Here is a 19,698-nt window from a genome sequence, read left to right as displayed (position 1 = left end):
TCTCTATAAACTGAGAGACAGTGGTTTCTTGTTAAGAAATTGTGTACTGAAACATGTGAAACTGAATGAAGTCGCAAAAGTTGTCAAAAAAAAAGTTAGGCCATTTCCAAGTGAACAAATTTTTAACAACATTAAGTATTAATTACTGCCAAATAATCTCTGCTCTGAAATTTTACTTTTTCAAGCATGGTTCAATTCCTTCAGGTTTTAATTCTTTATTCTTTCACATGATGTGAACATCACTGGCTTGGTCAGCATTTGTAGTCCATCCCGAGCTCATCTCGAGAAGGTGATGGTGTTTCAATACTTGAATTAATTCTATCGTCCTTTCTGTCGGCTGCAGTCCATGTGACGTAGATACACCCACACTGCTATTAGGGAGTTCCAGAACTTTAATCCAGCGACAGTAAAGAAACGGCAAAATAGCTGCAAGTCAAAGTTGTTTTAGGCTTGGAGGGAATGTGCAGGTGGTGCTGTTCTCATGTAGCTGTTGCCCTTTGTCTTCTAGGTGGTAGAGACCACAGGTTTGGATGGTGCTGCCAGAGAGGTCTTGGTGAGTTGTCACAGTGCCTCTTGTATATGGTACACACTGCTGCTACAATGTGTTGGTGGTGGAGGAAGTGAATGTTTATGATGGTGGATAGGGTGCCCGTCAAATGTTTTGTACTGAATGGTGTCAAGCTTCTCGAATTGTTGCGAGTTGCACTCATCCAGGTATGACTCCCAAACAGTGGAGAGTTTCCCCCGATTCCTTTTGACTTCAGTATTTTTAGGGTTCTTTTGTGCCGCATTCAGTCAAATGCTTCCTTGATGTCAAGGGCAGTCACTCTCACCTCACCTCGAGTTCAGCTCTGTTATCCATGTTCGGAACAAGTAATGAGATCAGGAGCTGAGTGACCTGGCAGAATCCAAGCTGATCAGCAGTGAGCAGGTTATTTTCTTTTTAGATCATTTGACTATTTATTGTTAATTTATGTACAGCTGTGCTTTAAATCCTTGATGGATACAGCATCGCATGAGTCCTGTGCCCAATAGCATTCGCAGGCAGGTTACACCTGAACTTGGCACATTCCTGTTTCCATGAGGACAGGTCACTTTACCCCAAATAACATGAGTCTTGTTTGTTTTACCACCAGGAGCGAGTGTGTTGCTCTTTGTTTTGTAGACGTAAGCACATCTCTTGCCCAGATAAAATTTTGTTCACTCACAGCAGTAAACACTGTCAATCTTCAGACGAGTAGTGTGTTCTCTTTTCAAAAGCCTCATTTATAGCCAGTAAACACAGCTCTGTAATCTTCCAGACATTGTGAGAGCACTCGGGGCAGCTGGATTGCCCGCCCCGTGTCAGTACTATTTGATAGAACAGTTGACGACACCTTCCATCACTTGTTTGATGGTAGTGTAGACTGATGGGGTGATAATTGGCCGGGTTAGATTTTTGTGGACAGGACATATCTGGGCAATTTTCCACATTGTCAGGTAGATGATAGTATTATAGGTACTGTACTGGAATAGCTCGGCTGGGGTAGAGCTAATTCTGGAACACAAGTCTTCTGTACCACTACTGTAAAGTTGTCAAGGCCTGTAGCCCTGTAAATATCCATTACCTTCAGCCATTTCTTGATATTATGTGGACTATACTGAATCAGCTGAACACTGGTATCTCTGATGTTGGGGCACTCATGACCAGGCCTAGATGGATCATCCACTTGGCACTTCTGGCTGAAGCTGTTTGCAAACACTTCAACCTTGTCTTTTGCACTGACATGCCAGGCTCCTCCATCATTGAGGATGAGGATATTTGTGGAGCCTCCTCCACCAGTTAATGATCCACCACTATTCACAACTGGATGTGGCAGGACTGCCAAACTTGTGCAAGTGTAACAAATGGTGTTCACTGCTGACCATAAAATCTGGCATTCTGAATTAAATTATTAATTGCAGGCCAGTTCCTTGCTCTGCACTAGGAACTGGGTGACACTGCTAACTCAATGGATGTAGATTCCAATCAGACTACAAAGAAAGGAAACCTTTATTCCACCAATATGGCCTGCATTAAATTTGCATCCTGGAGATGTGTCAATCTGCTGGTGTCAACTCATTACCCGTCCATAGTTTCCTGACTGTTTTTGCAAACCTGTGGAGGTAGGGGAAAATCGACAGCCTGCAAAATCCTGGTACTTCCCTCATTATCAGTATTTTTCAAATTGTTTCTGTATGGGGAATTTATTGTTGGGGACTCCCTGCAAACATTAACTCACTCTCAGGAACCACAAGTTCTGGTTTCCAAAAGAAAATTAAAGTCTCATTTTCCCACAGAAAAACAATTATTGTTGCAAATTATTTATCAGCATAAAAATGGCACACTAGCGAATAAAAATAGTAACAGACAGAAGAAATCAAATTAACAATAGTTGGACCTCCCGAATTCCCCTTATAAACTCCATGATCTGAAAGTGCTGTTTTATTTGGTTTCCAAATCAAAATGTGAACTTATTGGTTAATCACACTTAACTAGCTCAGTTATAATTATTGAAACTTGCAAAAATTAAAGTTAGCTTGCAAATTAGACGTGACTTTTGTTAGCCAGATGATAATTTCATTGGCAGAAGTGTCTGTATCAAATTACATATTGGCCAGTTATCACTTTAAAATATAGTCAATTAACACGTTCACCCCTTCCAAGGCTGTCGTCTGACCATGGGTCATTAATAGAGTAATTAGTGATGCTGGCTCCGAAACATAAAATAGAAGGCTACCTGAGGTCACAGAAGGTAATGAAACTGGGAAAGAAGAGCACGCTTCTAACTGACTCAGTTTGCTGAATTCAACAACATAGAAATGAGGGAGGAATTAATCTGCAAATGGATCACATTTGATGTTAATTCAAGTTATTATAAGGTAATGTGAATTGAACTAAGAATAGTATGTGGAATTTCATCATTCTGTGGATATCTGGCCTTGTTGGTAGTCAAAAACACTGGTCAAATTGCAACAGTAACTGAGGATGATGAGGCATTTGAAATATTGGAATATGCAGAGCGATTTATCCAGCTGTTCTTCTCTTTTCAAATCCATTTGTTTAATCTTTAGAGTTATTACCACTCTGTGAAGGGCAATTCAGAGTTATCAACAACCGGATTGCAATATAAATGTGGGTGCTAAAATTATTAATGTTTCATCTTCCCAAAATCTTTGAACAGCTTTGCAAAATAATCTCTACCTCCAAATTCATCTGCAGATATTCTATTCATATTAGGTTAACAAAGGCATTTATATTTGTAAAGAGTGCAAAGGAGAATGAAAGCTCTTATACCCTAGGGCAAAGAAAGGATTAATCATCTACAGACAAACATGATCTATACTTGCACATGCCTTTACATCTAAGCCTTAACTGCAGAATTCCTAAGGGAAGCAATACATGTTGTCTCTGTGCAAATAAACGACCGCTCAAAATCGTTCAGAAGTGGCCCATTATTCGCTAGTTCTGGAAGAGGTTATAAATGGTGTATGCAATTGAATGATAATGTCGTGGGGTGAAGCCTTTGAAATGGAAATGTAATGATTAGTCTGTGACAGAAGAATATTTCTTTCAAGCAAGTTAAATCTGCTGGTTTTGAAGTTACCAAAATTGAAATATTAGTTTCTGTTGTGTCTTCTTTAACTGATTCTACCCATTTAAACAAAACTTAATCCATAAAGTACATGGCTGGCTGGAGCTCCACCAACTGCAGCTGTATGGAGATGACAATTCCAATAAAGGAACCCAACCATCCAACAAAGCTGGAACCAAGGCTTATATCACCATTTTATCACTGCAGAGTGCTATCTATTTGTCATGTGACAGTAGCTGTCCAACTGACTTTGGTATTCTTCCATTTTTGGTACCAAGATTTGCCTCTCAGCTTTGCATAAACGGTACAGTCATGTTGGTAAATATTAGAATGACTTTCAGGCCCTTTGATAGCTCTGGGATATGTGCTGCAATATGACAAGACACTTTTTTATCTACTCGTTTGTTGGACCTGGGACTGATGGGATGAGTCTCTTCTTCACACTGGCTATAAAGATGCTGAAAATGCAATTCAATACGATTTGTAGTGACAATACCAACTGATAATCTTGATTAGGAAGGTCACAGAATACCTGATTTTTAAACAAAAGGAAATGCCAATGATTTTTTTCAGAGTTGAGGGGTCAAAGCACATTTTTAGATCAGAGCAGAATGAGTTTTACCTCCCTTACCTACCTGGACATAATATATAGAAAACAATATTTTTATTGATAAATGTAAAGATCACACTGATATAAAATTATCAATGTTTGGTTGTAAGTAAAAGTCATGTATTGGACTGAGATCTCTCTGGCCAATTTGCAACATTTCTTTCTGGCTTAACTTCAGTGTAGACGTTACAGAAGTAGGTTTTCTGAAAATAGGCTAGATGTGCTGATAATGTATTAAAATCAATTCTCCCTCCACAGGTAGTTATGGATTTAAGTCCTAGACCTTCATGTTACACAGCTGTAATAATTCCATGAATGGTGATGTTTTCTCAACATGGTTGCTGACCTGTGTGTGGGAAAATACAAAGTACTTTGGTCTTGTATGAATTATGCAAACATTTGATTCCTAAAATGTGTTTTGATCAAGAATTCATCCTTGAATTATATTGTAAAAAAAAAACATTGTTTAGGAAAAAACAATTTCCATTGTAGGTAATTTGTAATCCACTTTATTTAGTTGATTCTAATCTATACCCTGCAATTAATTGGTTCATGTAATAAGAACAGTAATTAGTAACAATAGTCAGCAGAAATTACCCTCATTAGTGACAAGCTAAATCCAAAATGTTACTACATCACAAACTATGTTCTATAAATAAATAGGAATTGTGTACATAAAGGATACAATACTTTTCTAGTTTTGCTGGATTTTTCTATTGTATTTACATTTATTCACAGAATGTAGTCATTCCAGATTCTGCAACGTGATCCAGAATATAGCACCTGAAGTGCCTGTAATGCACACTTATACATAACAAAATAGTCCTTCAAAATTCAAGGTGTTCCTTTTGCCCGATAGCAGTTATACAGTTCACTACTTAAATGGGGGAACGGTAGTCTCATTTCCTGGGATTTGGCATGATGTGCTCACCCTGAAGTACAATCTTGATTAGTGCAGTGATGAAGACTCTTCCTTTGCAATGGTTCTTTACCTCATTACTCTGGACCAGTCCACTGTGCAGAAGAATGGATGTGATTTGATATCTTCAAAACCTGACACACCAGCACCAAGCCTCTCACTGGGATTATACTGCAAAAGCTAAAGATGGGGAAGATAAAAGTATCACACATATCCTGCAGTGGAAATGATTTTGTTACAGATGCTGCTGTATATAAACATTCTATAGTTATACCGGACACTCACCTTCTTCATGATTAAAAAAGCTAAAGAATTCCCTTTTTCTTCAATCACCAAATAGCTCCAAATTAATGTGATTCAAAACCTATCTTCCTTATTACTTGTCTTTCAGAGCTGTTTTTGACATTTGGAAATGTCCCCAGAAAGGCGGTGGTGCACCGTTCCCAGATATACTGCAATACTGGGCCGATATGTGGAGTTGATGGAGCAAGCCCCTATTCCATCTCCCTGCTCCAAAATCCATGTCAATTCCTCTGTCATAAGTAGGAAATACACTTAAAGAACAAAGAAAATTACAACATAGAAACAGGCCCTTCAAGCCTGCACCAACCATGCTGCCTGTCTAAACTAAAATCCCCTACCCTTCCAGGGACCATATCCCTCTATTCCCACCCTTTTCATGTATTTGTCAAGACACCCCATAAAAGTCACTATCGTATCTGCATCCACTACCTCCCCCAACAGCAAGTTCCAGGCACCCACCACTCTCTGTAAAACAAAACACGCCTCATACATCTCCTTTAAACCTTGCCCCTCACACATTAAACCTACGCCCCCTAGTAAATGACTTGACTCTTCATTCCAGTAAAAAGCTTCTGATTATCCACCCTGTCCAAGCCCATCATAATCTTGTAGGCTTCTATCAGGTTGCCTTTCAATAATGCTTTCTCGTGCAAATTTAGTATCAATGGAGTTATAACATAAGGATCCACTACTGTTTTATGTCCGTGTGAAAATATTTCCCACGATTGGTCAACTGGTGAGCCAAATATTTTTGCAATGCATTTTAATTTATCACATTCCATTCACTGCGTAATAAAATTACATTTATGGATTAATTCACATTTTCAATATTATTTGCTATTATGTGCCCAGCCACTAAATGCCTGCAGATTTCTCTGAGCAGCTTCCCTCTATTTAGAACAGCCTTCTTCAGATAACTAGATTACTCAGTTTTAATAATACTATTGAGGTCATTCTTAACTATGAAGAGTGAACACTGAAGATTCCAAAACCAATTCTTCAGGCACCTGGCATGTCACTGTTCCAAATGAAATTACAGCAATAGGTATCTACAGTACACTTATCTAGTGACCAATAATACAATTTATATCTATCGTCTTAGATTGTACGTGAGCTTGCACTCACCAGGGCTATGCCTACAACAGATCCGATCAAATGATTTCTGAATAAGATGAACAATAATTGCCAGTTCACCCTCATCGCCTATTCTGTTGGGTCATTTGTTAGATCCAATAAATTTGTACAGTATTACCCATCTTTCGTACCTAGATGTTGTCTTGGATTAGTTGCCCTTACTCCTGCTAAGTGCTTTTGATCTCTTTTCGCTGCAGCTGACTTCATCACAGATATCAGAATTACAGGTCAAGAATTCCCTGGATTATGCTTTTGATCCATTTAAAAAGACTGGAATTGCATTGACTACTTTCCAGTCATTTGATATCAATGTCATTTCCAAGCACTTCTGCAAAAATCTCTGTAAAGTTGAACTTTCCACTTCTACCTCATTGTGTTCTGTACTCTCATCGGCACTTCTTTCCCCAGGTATCACGTTCCAGTGCAGATAAATCCAGTCATCACTACATCTGAGGTTATATCATCTTTTTTGATTACTATAATTACCAACACTTCAAACCCTGCCATGTTAAATCCACCTTCAATACTCAATTACATGCAATATTATCGACAAAAAGTTTTACCAGCTTATCCATGCATTGTGCATCAAATTATCACCAGTTCCACTTAAGACCCAAGTAGGAATTTGCAGCAGCACAAAGGTTGCTCTTAACACAACCAGCCTTCACTGGATTTAAACATTTTACTCTCACTATTATGCTAAATTGTGTGAATAGTAGCAAATTATTCTTAAATAATTTACTTTTCTTGGAAGTTATTCAAAAAATAGCAAACATTACTAATTAGCTGATACATTACAAGTATTCAGAGGCCATAGCCATGACTGAATTCCAACTAAGAGTTTAAGGAGAACATCGTATTATGAATAGGAAATGGAAGTCAGAAATCAATGAAACTAAATCCATACATTAAATAAGACAATTTTAAGTGGAGTAGTCTGTAAAGAGAAATACAAGCATAGGGGGCAGATCCAAATTTTTATTCTGTATCTTTATAACTGTCCTTCAGCAGCTGGGTTAAGTGCAACTTGTTTCCTGGCTTAAGTGTGGAAAAGGCAGTTCAGACTTCTATGCATACAGTATTCAGTCAGCATAAGTCACTGTACCATGTATCATTGATCACAGAATTCTATAGTGCAGAACAGATCATAGATCATCATTCAGAATGCCTTATTCGTCAATTAACATTTATCGCTGGTACAATCATCTGTTCTAAGGAAATAAATAGAAGAAAGAATGCATTCCTACTTCACAGAATTGTGCTAAGGATCTGTTCTTCAAAGTCACACTTATTTTAAATGCATAGTACTTTTCAGTAGGAGTTACAATTTTAATTTCCTCTAAACTTTCAAAATGAAAAGAAAACAGAAACTCTTTTTTTTGGTGGGGAGGGGGGAGTCCCCAAAATAATTAAAAGACCAATACTGGCCAAATACTGAAATTTGAATGATAAAACAGAAAATCAGAACAAACAGAAGTTTCTCATGTTGAGAAAAATGGAATTTATTGAGAACAGCTGTATGAGGTTTTCATATGAATAGGGTGGCACAGGGGCTAGCACTGCTGCCTCACAGTGCCAGGGACCCGGGTTCGATTCCCAGCTTGGGCCACTGTCTGCGTGGAGTTTGCCTGTTCTCCCCGCGTCTGCGTGGGCTTCCTGCGGGTGCTCCGGTTTCCTCCCACACTCCAAAGATGTGCGGGTTAAATAGCTTGGCCATGCTAAGTTGCCCCTCAGTATCGGAGGACTAGCCAGGGTAAATACGTGGGGTAACGGGAATTGGGTCTTGGTGGATTGTGATCAGTGCTGACGATGGGCTGAATAGTAGAATTCTGTGATCTACGATCAATAATTTGTGTTTGACTCTAGCGTCAGCTATGGTACAGTGACTTACAGATGAGAGTGTTACCAGAAAATCTTAGGTTTAAGGTGATTTGAGCAGATAAGCTCAGTGAACACTTCAGCACAGAAGGAGCACTGCACTGTCAGTGGTGGCATCTTTTAGATGAGATGTTAAGCTAAGTCTTATTCAATATGTTTTCAGGTGGATGTAAAAAAAAATCCCAAGGTATGATTTTGAAGTAGGTGAGGGAGTTGTCCCTTGGGCAATATTGATATCTCAACTAACATCACTATAACAGTTTATTTGGTCATTCTCAAGATTGCTGTTTGTGGGATCCTGCTGCCTCATTTCCTTCCATTACAACAAAGTACTTTAGGGTCCTGAAGTGTTGGAAGATTTTTTTTCTTTCTTTTGAATTGGTACAAGTACAAAATCGACCACTTATGGTTTGCCATCAATCCCATTTTGAACAGCTTATTCCATGGAAAGGAAACTTTAGGCAATGGAACTATTGTTATTATTAAAGTTTATCCTCCAATCTTCGTCAATCTCAGCTGCAAAATCAAAGTCAGCCAATATGTAACCAGAACCGTCATCCCTCTTCCCAGAGGCAATGCTTGTCCCAGAATAGTTAAGACCTTTTGTAAACCCCTCCTCATTACCACAGCTGAAATCATAGAATAGAATCATAAAATCCCTGCAGTGCAGAAGGAGGCCATTCAGGCCATCAAATCTGCACTGACCACAATCCCACCAAGGCCCCATCCCACTAACCCCACGTATTTACCCTAGCTAGTCCCCCTGACACTGAGGGGCAATTTAGCCAATCCACCTAACCCACACATCTTTGGACTGGGGGAAGAAACCGAAGCACCCGGAGGAAACCCACCCAAGGAGAATATCCAAACTCCAGACAGATAGTGACCCGAGGCCGGAATTGAACCCGGCGTCCCTGGCACTGTGAGGCAGCAGTGCTAACCACTCTCATGGCTGGAAACTGATTTAAGGATGACTGAATTCCGCGGTATCCTGAAGGGGGTTTGGATACGTTGCTGTCAACATCGGGGAGCTTGATCGGTGTTCCTTCCCCACACCTACACAAAAATAACTTCCCAAAATCGAGAATCCCCACAATATAACATTGTGGAATTCAGTAATTCTTAACCAATCTCTAGCCTGCAAGTGGTAGCTGATCTCAATTTGAGCAGGGGGAAAGATGTTACAATTAATTATTCTGGGCTGTGAAGTGGTGAGAATTAAAAGTCATTGCGGATTGTTATCCAGTAACTCCTGACGCTGAAGTATGGCAACCAGGGGATTTTCACAATGGCTTACTTGCAATGTTAACGTAAGCCTACTTGTGACACTAATAAATAAACTTAAACAAACATACGGACTTGGGGCCAGAAAAGATCAAGCTTGGCTGTGATCTCCTCACCATTAAGTAATCAGTTCACATTCCACATTTAGGCTCGCACATGAAGAATGTATGAAGTAAAGGAAGGCTGTTGATACTGGGGTATCGTAGCCCAGCTTGTGTCACTGCCTGGAGGTGGATTCAGGGAGAAAACTATTGAGGAAGACGAAATGTGAATAAAAGGAAATACCACCACCCCCCACAACAAGGATCTTCTTCAGTTCCTCCATGCAGCTATAACAAAAAGACACTGCTCCTTTAAAGCACAAATTGTTAACATTTCTATTCTGCAGCATTTCATTATAATAGCAGATTACCTGCTGCACCACTGATCTGGCTTCCTCTGACATGTGATCTGGCATGTTTAGAGCTGTGTGTGTATTTATTCCAGCTGGATGGCATTGAAACAGAGGCTGCAACAAAGAAAATCAGCCACCATCATTGAATATTATTTAGACGTACTTAAAAATTCAAATATGCACTGCAGCTCACAACCCTGCTGTACTCACTTTTCCAGTGAAGAGTTCAAACAAAATTGCACCTAGACTCCACCAGTCACAAGCTTCAGTTTCTTCTGCTATCCCACCGACCTCTAAATGTAGAAAAAAAATTATGTTAATGTACAGTATTCTAACAGAGTTCTAACCCAAATCCTCATTAAGTACTGTTACAAGGTTCTTTTACCCAAATAAAATAAATGATGCCATGTCCTATTTTTCCAGCAGTCAGTGAATTGGCTACCCATTCCACACCCCCTCCCCTGACCCCATCCACCGTCCTCACAGTCAACAACTCCTCATGGACTTCTTTATCACGAAGACTGAGACCATCTGTTCAGCTGCCTTTGCAACATTCCTCACTTCCTTTTCATCGGCCAGCCAAAACCAACTTCCCAGTCTCCTCCAACCACCCATCTCCTTGGTCCTGAAGCGACAATGGCAAACACAGCCCTGTTGACCCTGCAAAGTCCGTCTTACTAGCATTTGCGGGCTGGGAGATCTGTCTCTCAGACAAGTCACAAGCAGCCTGACAGTCATACTCACAGCATCGTGCTTTACAGATAATGTCCCGGGCAGCACCACTGCCATCCCTGGATATGTCCTGTCTTACTGACAGGATAGATCCAGCGAGAGGTAGTGGCTGCACAGTGGTATACAATCAGGAGGCTCTGAACCCCATGAAATCTTGTGGCACCAGTTCAAACATGGGCAAGGAAATCTCCTGCTGATTACCACATACCATCTCCCCTCAGTACTCCTCCATGTTGAACATCACTTGGAGAAAGCACTGAGGGTGGCAAGGTGCAGAATATACTCTGGTTGGGTGACCTCAATGTACAGTACCAAGCGTGGCTCAGTAACACCACTACAGACTGAGCTTGCCAAGTCCTAGAGTCATAATGTTTTACAGCACGGAAAGAGGCCCTCTGACCCATTGCGTCTACACCAACTATCAAGCACCAATGTATTCTAATCCCATCTTCCAGCACTTGGACTGTAGCCATGTATGACAGCTCAAGTGCTCATCTAAATGCTTCTTAAATGTTGTGAGGGTTCCTGCCTCTATCACCCTTTCAGACATTGTGTTCCAGATTCCCACCACCCTCTGGGTGAAAAAGGTTTTCCTCAAATTCCCTCTAAATCTTCTTAAACCTACAACCCCTTGATTATTGATCCTCTATCAAGGGGAAAAGTTCCTTCCTATCTATACACCTTATAATTTTGTGCACCTCAATCAGGTCTCCCCTCAGCCTTCTCTGCTTTTTTAAGGAAAGCAACCCTAGTCTAACCAGCCTCTCTTCATAGCTGAAACACTTCAGTTCAGCCAATATCCTGGTGAATCTCCTTGCACCCTCTCTAGTGCAGTCATATCCTTCCTGTAATGTGGCAACCAGAACTGTACTTGGTACTCTAACTGTAGCCTAATAAGTGTTCTATACAGCTCCATCATAATCTCCTTGCTCTTGTACTCTATGCCTCGCCTAATAAAGGCAAGCATCCCATTTGCCTTCTTGACCACCTGATCTACATGTCCTGCTGCCTTCAGGGATCTCATGGTCCCTCTGGTCCTCTGTACTTCCTAGACTCCTACCATTCTTTCCTTGTTGGTCCTTCCAAAATGCATCACCTTCCACTTTTCAGGGTTAAATTCCATTTGCCATTGTTCTGTCCATCTGACCAGTTCATCCACATCGCCCTGTAATCTAAGGAAATTCTAAAGGACATAGCTGCTACACTGGGTCTGTGGCAGGTGGTGAGGGAATCAGCAAGAGGGAAAAGCATACTTAACCTCATCCTCACCAACCTGTCTGCCACAGATGCATCTGTCCACGGCCGTATCAGTAGGAGTGACCATTGCACAATCCTTTTGGAGACAAAGTCCCATTGTCATTTTGATACTGCCCATTGTGTTCTGTGGCACCACCACCATGCTAAGGGGAGTAGACTTCAAACAAATCTAGCAAATCAAAACTGGGCATCCATGAGGTGCCGTGGGCCATCAGCAGCAGTAGAATTGTACTCAGCCACAATCTGTGATCTCATGGTCCAGCCTACCCTCCACTCTGCCATTACCACTAAGCCAGGTGATCAACATGATTCAATGAAGAGTGCAAGAGGGTATAGCAGGAGTAAGCAAAGCTAGGCATACCTAAAAATGAGTGTCAACCTGCTGAAGCTACCCCTAAAAGACAAAAAAAAACCTGGTGAAGCTACAACACAGAACTATTTGCATGCCAAACAGGAAGTAATAGACAGATCTAAGCAATTCCACAACAACAGAAAAGATCTAAGTCCTGCCATATCCAGTCTTGATTGTTAGTGAACAATTAAACAACTCACTGGAGGAGGCACAGTGGTTAGTACTGCTGCCTGTATGTCAGGGTTCGAATCCGGTCTTGGGTCACTGTCTATGTGAAGTTTGCATGTGCTCCATATGTCTGTGTGGGTTTCCTCTGGGTGCTCCAGCTTCTTCCTACAGTCCAAAGATGTGCAGTTTAGGTGGATTGGCCATGTTTATTTGTCCTTTAGTGTCCAAAGATGTGTAGGTTAGGCAGTTTAGCCACGCAAAATGAGCAGGGTTGCAGGGATAGGGCAGAGGGGAGGGCCTGGATGGAATACTCTTTCAGAGTGTCGATGCAGACTTAATGGGCTGGATGACATCTTTGCACTGTAGGGATTCTATAATGCTATGGAAGAGCCCAGGACACCTGTGCAAAAGATAAGGCTGAAGTATTCGCAACAATCTTTAGCTAGGAGTGCCAAATGTATGATCCATCTCAGCCTCCTCCAAAGGCCCCTAGCAACATGGATGTCAGTGTTCAGTCAATTCAATTTACTCCCGTAATATCAAGAAACGACTGAAGGCATTCGATACCGCAAAGGATATGGACCCTGATAATATTCCAACAATAGTGCTGAAGACTTGTGCTCCAAAACTTGCTGTGCCCCTACCAAGCTGTTTGTGACTCTCAAGATATTGAAGTAGTCCATGCCCAAATGCAGCAAAACCTGGACAATTTCCAAGCTTGGGGGTGACATGCGGCAAGTAACATTCACACCACACAAGTGCCAGGCAGTGACCATCTCCAACAAGAGAGAATCTAACCATCGCCCCATGGCATTAATGTCGCTGAATCTCCTATTATCAACACCTTGGGGATTACCATTGACCAGAAACTTAACTGGACTAGCTATATAAATACGGTGGCTACAAGAGCAGATCAAAGGCTAAGAACCTCACAGCAAGAAGCTCACCCCCGACTCCCTAAAGCCTGTACACCATCTACAATGGTGTGATGTGAAATACTGTCCACTTTTCTGCAGATCCAACAACACTCAAGAAGCTTGACACTCCCCAGAACAAAGCAGCCCGCTTGATTGCTATCCCTTCTACAAATATTCAATCGCTCTGTCACTGAAGAACAATGGCAGCAGTGTATACCATCTATAAAATGCAGTGCACAAACTCATCAAGCTTTCTTATGCAGCAACTTCCAAACTCACTACCACTACCATCTAGAGGGACAACAGCAGCAGATGCCTAGAAACGCCACCACCTGGAAGTTCCCCTTCAAGTCACTCACCATCCTGGCTTGCAAGTGTATTATTGTTGCTCGGCCAAAATCTTGGAACTTCCTTCCTCATTGCACTGTGGGTGTACCCACACCTCAGGGACTGCAGCAGTTCAAGAAGGCAACTCACCACCACCTTCTCAAAGGAACTGGGATGGGCAATAAATGCTGACCTAGCCAGCGACCCTCACAATCCGTAAATTTTTAAAAAGCTGTACTTTGTGTTTCACAATCTCCACATTATACTCTCCTACTCCATACAACCCATCCTCTGCTTTCCTCTCTAAATTCACAACAAGCTGTACTCAATGTCCCTTCATGACCTCTTATACTGTTATTGTAAATGGCTTCCTTTCAAAACTACCAACAATACCCTTCCCCTCAACAAAATAAATCTTCGATTCTGCTGTTCTTACAACTATCACCCCATCTAAATCTACCTGAACTCTTCAAGTCCTCGAATGTAATGTTGACTCTGAAATTGTACCTATTTTTCCCACAGCTCTACCTTTGAATCTAATAGATTTCAGTTCTCCTTAAACCTTAAAATGGCCCTAAATAAACTCATAACTGCCACCCTTTTTGACTGTGTACTGTGGTGCATTAGCTTGCCTCATCTTCCTAAACTACTCTGTAGCCCTTGACAAAGCCAATCACACCATTCTCTTCCAATGCCTCTCCTCCACTGCCCAGGGATTGACTGTCTTTGTTTCATTCCACTCTTTTTCCAATGGCAAACATAGTGATGCATATCCAGCAATGGCTTCCCCCATTACCCACACTTCATTATCTGGGACAGTGATCTGGGGATTATAGGCAAGTTATTTTTCTGGTAGTGCATGTCACCTTGGCCAAGGAAAAGAAAGTTCTGTGCATTTTTCATGCAAGAAACTACTCTACTACAGCACCACAAACTATACGGTGTAACTGCTCTATTAGATGAGATAGAGTTTCATTTACATAAGTCTCTAATATGCTGAACAAATTGGGTTGTTTCCTTGATTTAGCTAACAGAACAGTTTCTTTGAAGTGAAAGGATTATTTTGCTCTATTACATAGAAGAAAAGAACCAGGGGCAAAGCAAAGTGATCATAGGAGAAATGCTAATATATTTTAGTTTACTTTTTGTTAATTTCATACAAAGTATTTCATTTGTCAGAAAATCTCCAAGGAGTATCAGTTTTTAGCAATGATAAGGACCATGGTTACTTCATAGTGCTGCTGAACTGCACTACCAGAGCCAGAGATCCTTAAAATAGTTTGCAGAGAGCTTCTGATCACTTCCAGGACAGTCTGCAGGGTGCTAGCACAGGCAGACCATGTGTCAGAAGCATGCAGAATGGGCAAGGCATCAAACAGCCTCTCAGACTGATTTGACACAAGTTCTATCAACTTGGTCCATGCAGACCCAATGAATACCCTGCACCATCCACTGCCAGCTAAACATGTGTTGAAACAGGCTTGGCAAGGTGTTGCAGTGCATCTTATGGATGGCACCTAATGCTGTCAGGATAGTGGGCATTCACTGTTATGAATGGTATGAATATGGTTTCATCTTAATTGCATATCAATAGAATTTGCAGCAACAGTACCTCTGTTTATACACAGGGCTGCAGAGTCAGGTACATGGATTTGACAGTTCTCTACACCATGAAAATCCTACTTTGGAGAAGTCACATGCTGGCTCTTCCTGGAGAGAAAATAATGAATTTGCCTCTCGGCATAGAGGGCCTCCATTATTTCTCTCTCAGTGGTGAAAAATGTTGGCAATGTCTCCTGTTCTTGACCTGAACGATCAGATTGCATTAAAACTAAGAGAGACAGCCAGTGGCCGCCCTGTTCCCACCTTATGAGGCTGTTCAAGGAGGTCACAGTAAGAAGTCTCACAACATCAGGTTAATGTCCAACAGGTTTATTTGGAATCACGAGCTTTCAGAGCACTCCTCCTTCACCAGGGCTCACCCAATGAACAAGCAGTGCTGCAAAAGCTGGTGATTCCAAATAAACCTGTTGGACTTTAACCTGGTGTTGTGAGACTTCTTACTGTGCCCAGCCCAGTCCAATGCCGGCATCTCCACATCATGTTCAAGAAGGTGGTACAGTTCTGTGACAAGCTCCTTGATGAAATGAAGGCACCTCAGGAATTGTTCCTAGTCAAGTTGGAAGTAGGGGAAATTCTCCCTTAAATTCCTTGGTCAGTCAGTGAATGTTTATGATGCTGGATGGGGCATCTATCGACTGAGCTGCTTGAGAAGATTAGATTTACTTTTGCTCTTGAAAGATTTATGGAAGGGAGTGTAATCGCATCCTGACAGGGATGGCAGAGGAGCTTTACAATCTATTCATAGAAAGGCTACTAGTTTTGGGGCTATAGCTCCAGTCCCTCTTCATCATCAAGATACAGGGAGATGGAGTTGAGGATGCAGAGAGGGAAAGCTACACGCAAAAGGAGGAGGGGTAGTCGCTATAGAAGACCATACCCACCAAGGGTACCAGTTCCTCATGGCCACACCGGGGAATTGGCCACACCGGGGAATTGACCTCCCTGGCCACAGACCAGTTCCTGTGCCCTTCGGAGAGTGTTCCTTGAGGAGCTTCATGGCTCCCATGGGATAACGACATCTCACTCCTCCTGAACATGGGCCCAGTCACATCTTTGAACTAGGGAGCCTTCTTTCTTCCCTGTTGCTGCATTTGGTGTCCTTTGCCTTCTAGTCACTTGGACCATAGGCAGACAGCAGTTAGCTCCTATCAAATGAATATAGTTGCTCTTTGAGATACAGACTGGCTGAAACATACGTTGATGGCCAAGCATGCTGCCGCGCACCCTGTTGAGCATTCAGCCAGCCATCAGTGTAGGATGCATTCAGCTGAATCATTTGATTGAGGAGGCAGTACAAAGTTTGCTCGCTGCCTGCTTTAATGGGACCCGGTGCCATGTCATCGCAAAATGTTACCTTGTCCTTTGAAAACGGGAGCAATCCAATTTTTAGCCTGAGACACCCTGAAACAGGCCAAGAGCCTTTCTAAAACATTGAGTATCTGCCTGCACAAATGACACTGTAGGATAAACTCAAAGTTTGTTCGAAGCTCATGGGTGGGATTGTTTGATCTCATTCATGGCTACAAGTGAGAATGGAGAATTTGGCGTTCCAGCCAAAGCTCCATTCATTTTCAGCGGCACCAGAGAATCCCAGGCACGAGCGAGGATGGTGGTTTTCAGCAATATAGACTGAAAGAACTATTCAGAAACAGAATTTTGTTTGCCATTTATCAGAAACCCCAATAGACAAATCAGAAAAAATGTTTTCATGCATTAGTCTTTTGCCTTTTCAGAAGTTACTCATTTTTATACTTTGTATACTACTTAGTAATTGCAAATAAAGATACTCGTTACTTTGGTCTGTGCACATTGATTTGTGTGGTGACAGCTACCGTTTCATTTTACCTAGCTTAAAGTAGTTTATTGCAAGTAAAATAATTGTTCATCGTTTTGGGTTTGCAATCTTAAGGAAATTGAGAATGGGAGTTGGCAGCTGTGGTTTAGCTAATATAAGCGCTAATGTTCTTCAATACCTCCCCTAAACCTCTCTGCTGCCTATCTCCCTGTCCTCCTTTAAGCCATTCTTTAAAACCTACGTCTTTGACCAAGCTTTTGGTCACCTGTCCTAATACCTCCTTATTGCATAAATCAGTTGCAACACAGAAGGAGGCCATTTGGCCCATGTCCATGCCAGCTCTGGGAGAACAACTCAGCCAGTCCTGCTCCACTGCCTTTTTCCCCACAGCCCTGCAAATCTTTACTCTTCAGGTAATTATCCAATCCCTTTGAAAAGCAACAATTGTATCTCCTCCACCACACTCAGGCAGTGAATTCCAAACCTTAAACCCCCGCTGTTTTTAAAAAAAAGCTTTTCCTCATGTTACTTCTGGTTCTTTCGACAATCGCTTTAAAGCTTTATCCTCTGGTTCTTGACCCTTCTGCCAATAAGAACAGCTGCTCCTATCTACCCTGTCCAGACTCTCATGGCTTTGAATACCTCTGTCAAATCTCCTCTCAACCTTCTTTTCTTTTAAGAAGAACAGTTCCAGCTTTGTCAATCTGTCCACATAACTGAAGGCTGCAAAACATTCGTTAACGCCTTTGTCAATCCTTGACTATTCCAACATACAATTGGCTGGACTCCCACATTCTACTTCCATAAACTTGAGGTCATTCAAAACTTTCCTGCCTGTGTTTTAATTCAATCCCCCAACACTCCTGTCCTCGCTGACCTACACCGTCTCCTGCTTAAATAAAGCCTTGATTTAAAATTTCTCTTCCTTGTTTTCAAATCCCTTCACGGTTTCGCTCTTCCTTGGCTCTGTAATCTCCTCCTACCCAAAACCCTCCAAGACATCGGCAGTAATTCTGGCCTCCTGAACATCCCCTATTTTAACTGCTCTAACGACGGAAGACAGGTCAGTAGTTGCCGAGGTCCTAAGCTCTAGAATAGTCTCCCTACAGCACACCTTTCCACTTCAATTTCCTCCTTTAAGACAAAACCTACCTTTTTGATCAAATTTTTAGTCACCTGACCTAATATCATCATGTGACTCACGTGTCATAGTTTGTTTTGTAAAGCATCTTGAGATGTCAGAGAGTTACTTAAGGCACAAAGAGGCCAATCAGCCCTAAACTATGATAGCTTTCTGTGGAACAATCCAGTCGATATCATTACTCTATTTTATCCCTGTAGTCCTGCAGGCTTATGGCCTTTAAGTGCCCACCCAATTTCCTTCTGGAACCACTAATCATCTCTGATTCAAGGGCTGTTTGTTCCAGGTCACTGTCACTCGCTGTGTAAAATACTTCTTCCTCACATTCCCTCTCCACTTTTCACCCAAAACCTCATTTGTCTTCCCTGGCCCTTGTATATTCAGCTAATGGGAATAGTTTTTCCCTGCCTAAATTATCCAAACCTGCCACAATCTTATACACCTCTAACAACTTTCCCCAAATCTCCTTTGCTCCTTTGGAGAAAACCAACGTTCCTATTACTGACCCTTGGCAGACACCACCAGCTTGAAAAACAACCAATCACATTTCTCTTTGCTGCCTATCATTGAGCCAGTTTCATATATTCATGTTGCCACAGTCCCTTTTATTCCACGGACAATGGCACAAAGTTGAACTGTATTTGATAATGCTCCTGTGAAATTATCTTTTAGTATGTTCAAACATCACAGATGCAATCTTTTGGAATGGCACAGTGGTTAGCACTGCTGCCTCACAACTCCAGGGACCTGGGTTCGATTCCCGGCCGGGGTCACTGTATGTATGGAGGTTGCACATTCTCCCCGTGTCTGCTTGCGTTTCCTTCCACCGTCCAAAGATGCGTGGGTTGGATGGATTGGCCATGCTAAATTGCCCCTTAGCGTCAGGGGGACTAGCTAGGGTAACTGCATGGGGTTATGAGGATAGGGCCTGCGGGGGACGGTGCAGACTCCATGGGCCAAATGGTCTCCTACTGCACTGTAGGATTCTATTGGCTATATTAAAGACTCTATAAATGCAAACTGCTGTTGATCCAAAAGACAGGTATCTATACTTCAATAGTAATTCTGAAAACAATCCATTTTAAATGAACAATCTTATGGGTGACAAGCGCATCCTTTAATGCTAATTCAGTTCCATCACATCTTTAGGCTCAGTAATTCGTCCCAGCTAGTTACTCTGCTGATGCCATTCCTATAGGCACCCAGAAGCACCTGAAGGAAGTGCTGTTGAGTAGCTGGTGATTTTCAAC

General features: G+C 41.8%; 1 protein-coding gene and 2 pseudogenes across 1 annotated transcript in view; all 3 read right to left on the bottom strand.

Annotated features, from left to right (window-relative positions):
* Window positions 1-988: 988 nt before the first annotated feature.
* Window positions 989-1,305, bottom strand: LOC145350601 (large ribosomal subunit protein eL33 pseudogene; annotated as a pseudogene).
* A 3,427-nt stretch (window positions 1,306-4,732) lies between these two features.
* The window catches only part of rps6kc1 (ribosomal protein S6 kinase polypeptide 1), a 154,151-nt gene continuing 139,185 nt past the window's right edge, over window positions 4,733-19,698 (bottom strand). Inside the window, exons 14-16 of the mRNA XM_080200515.1 lie at window positions 10,347-10,429; window positions 10,155-10,250; window positions 4,733-5,323 (exon numbers count right to left, since the gene is read on the bottom strand). Coding sequence (XP_080056641.1) covers window positions 5,213-5,323; window positions 10,155-10,250; window positions 10,347-10,429 — 290 coding nt within the window. The 3' untranslated portion in view covers window positions 4,733-5,212. The remainder of the gene's footprint in view (window positions 5,324-10,154; window positions 10,251-10,346; window positions 10,430-19,698) is intronic.
* LOC145351273 (U2 spliceosomal RNA) lies at window positions 5,571-5,730 on the bottom strand (annotated as a pseudogene).

The sequence above is a fragment of the Carcharhinus amblyrhynchos genome, chromosome 12, assembly GCF_965287045.1.
Source record: "Carcharhinus amblyrhynchos chromosome 12, sCarAmb.v2.hapA, whole genome shotgun sequence".
NCBI lineage: Eukaryota > Metazoa > Chordata > Chondrichthyes > Carcharhiniformes > Carcharhinidae > Carcharhinus > Carcharhinus amblyrhynchos.
Note: the sequence above shows the minus strand (reverse complement) of the source record. Positions and strands in the feature narration are given on the sequence as shown.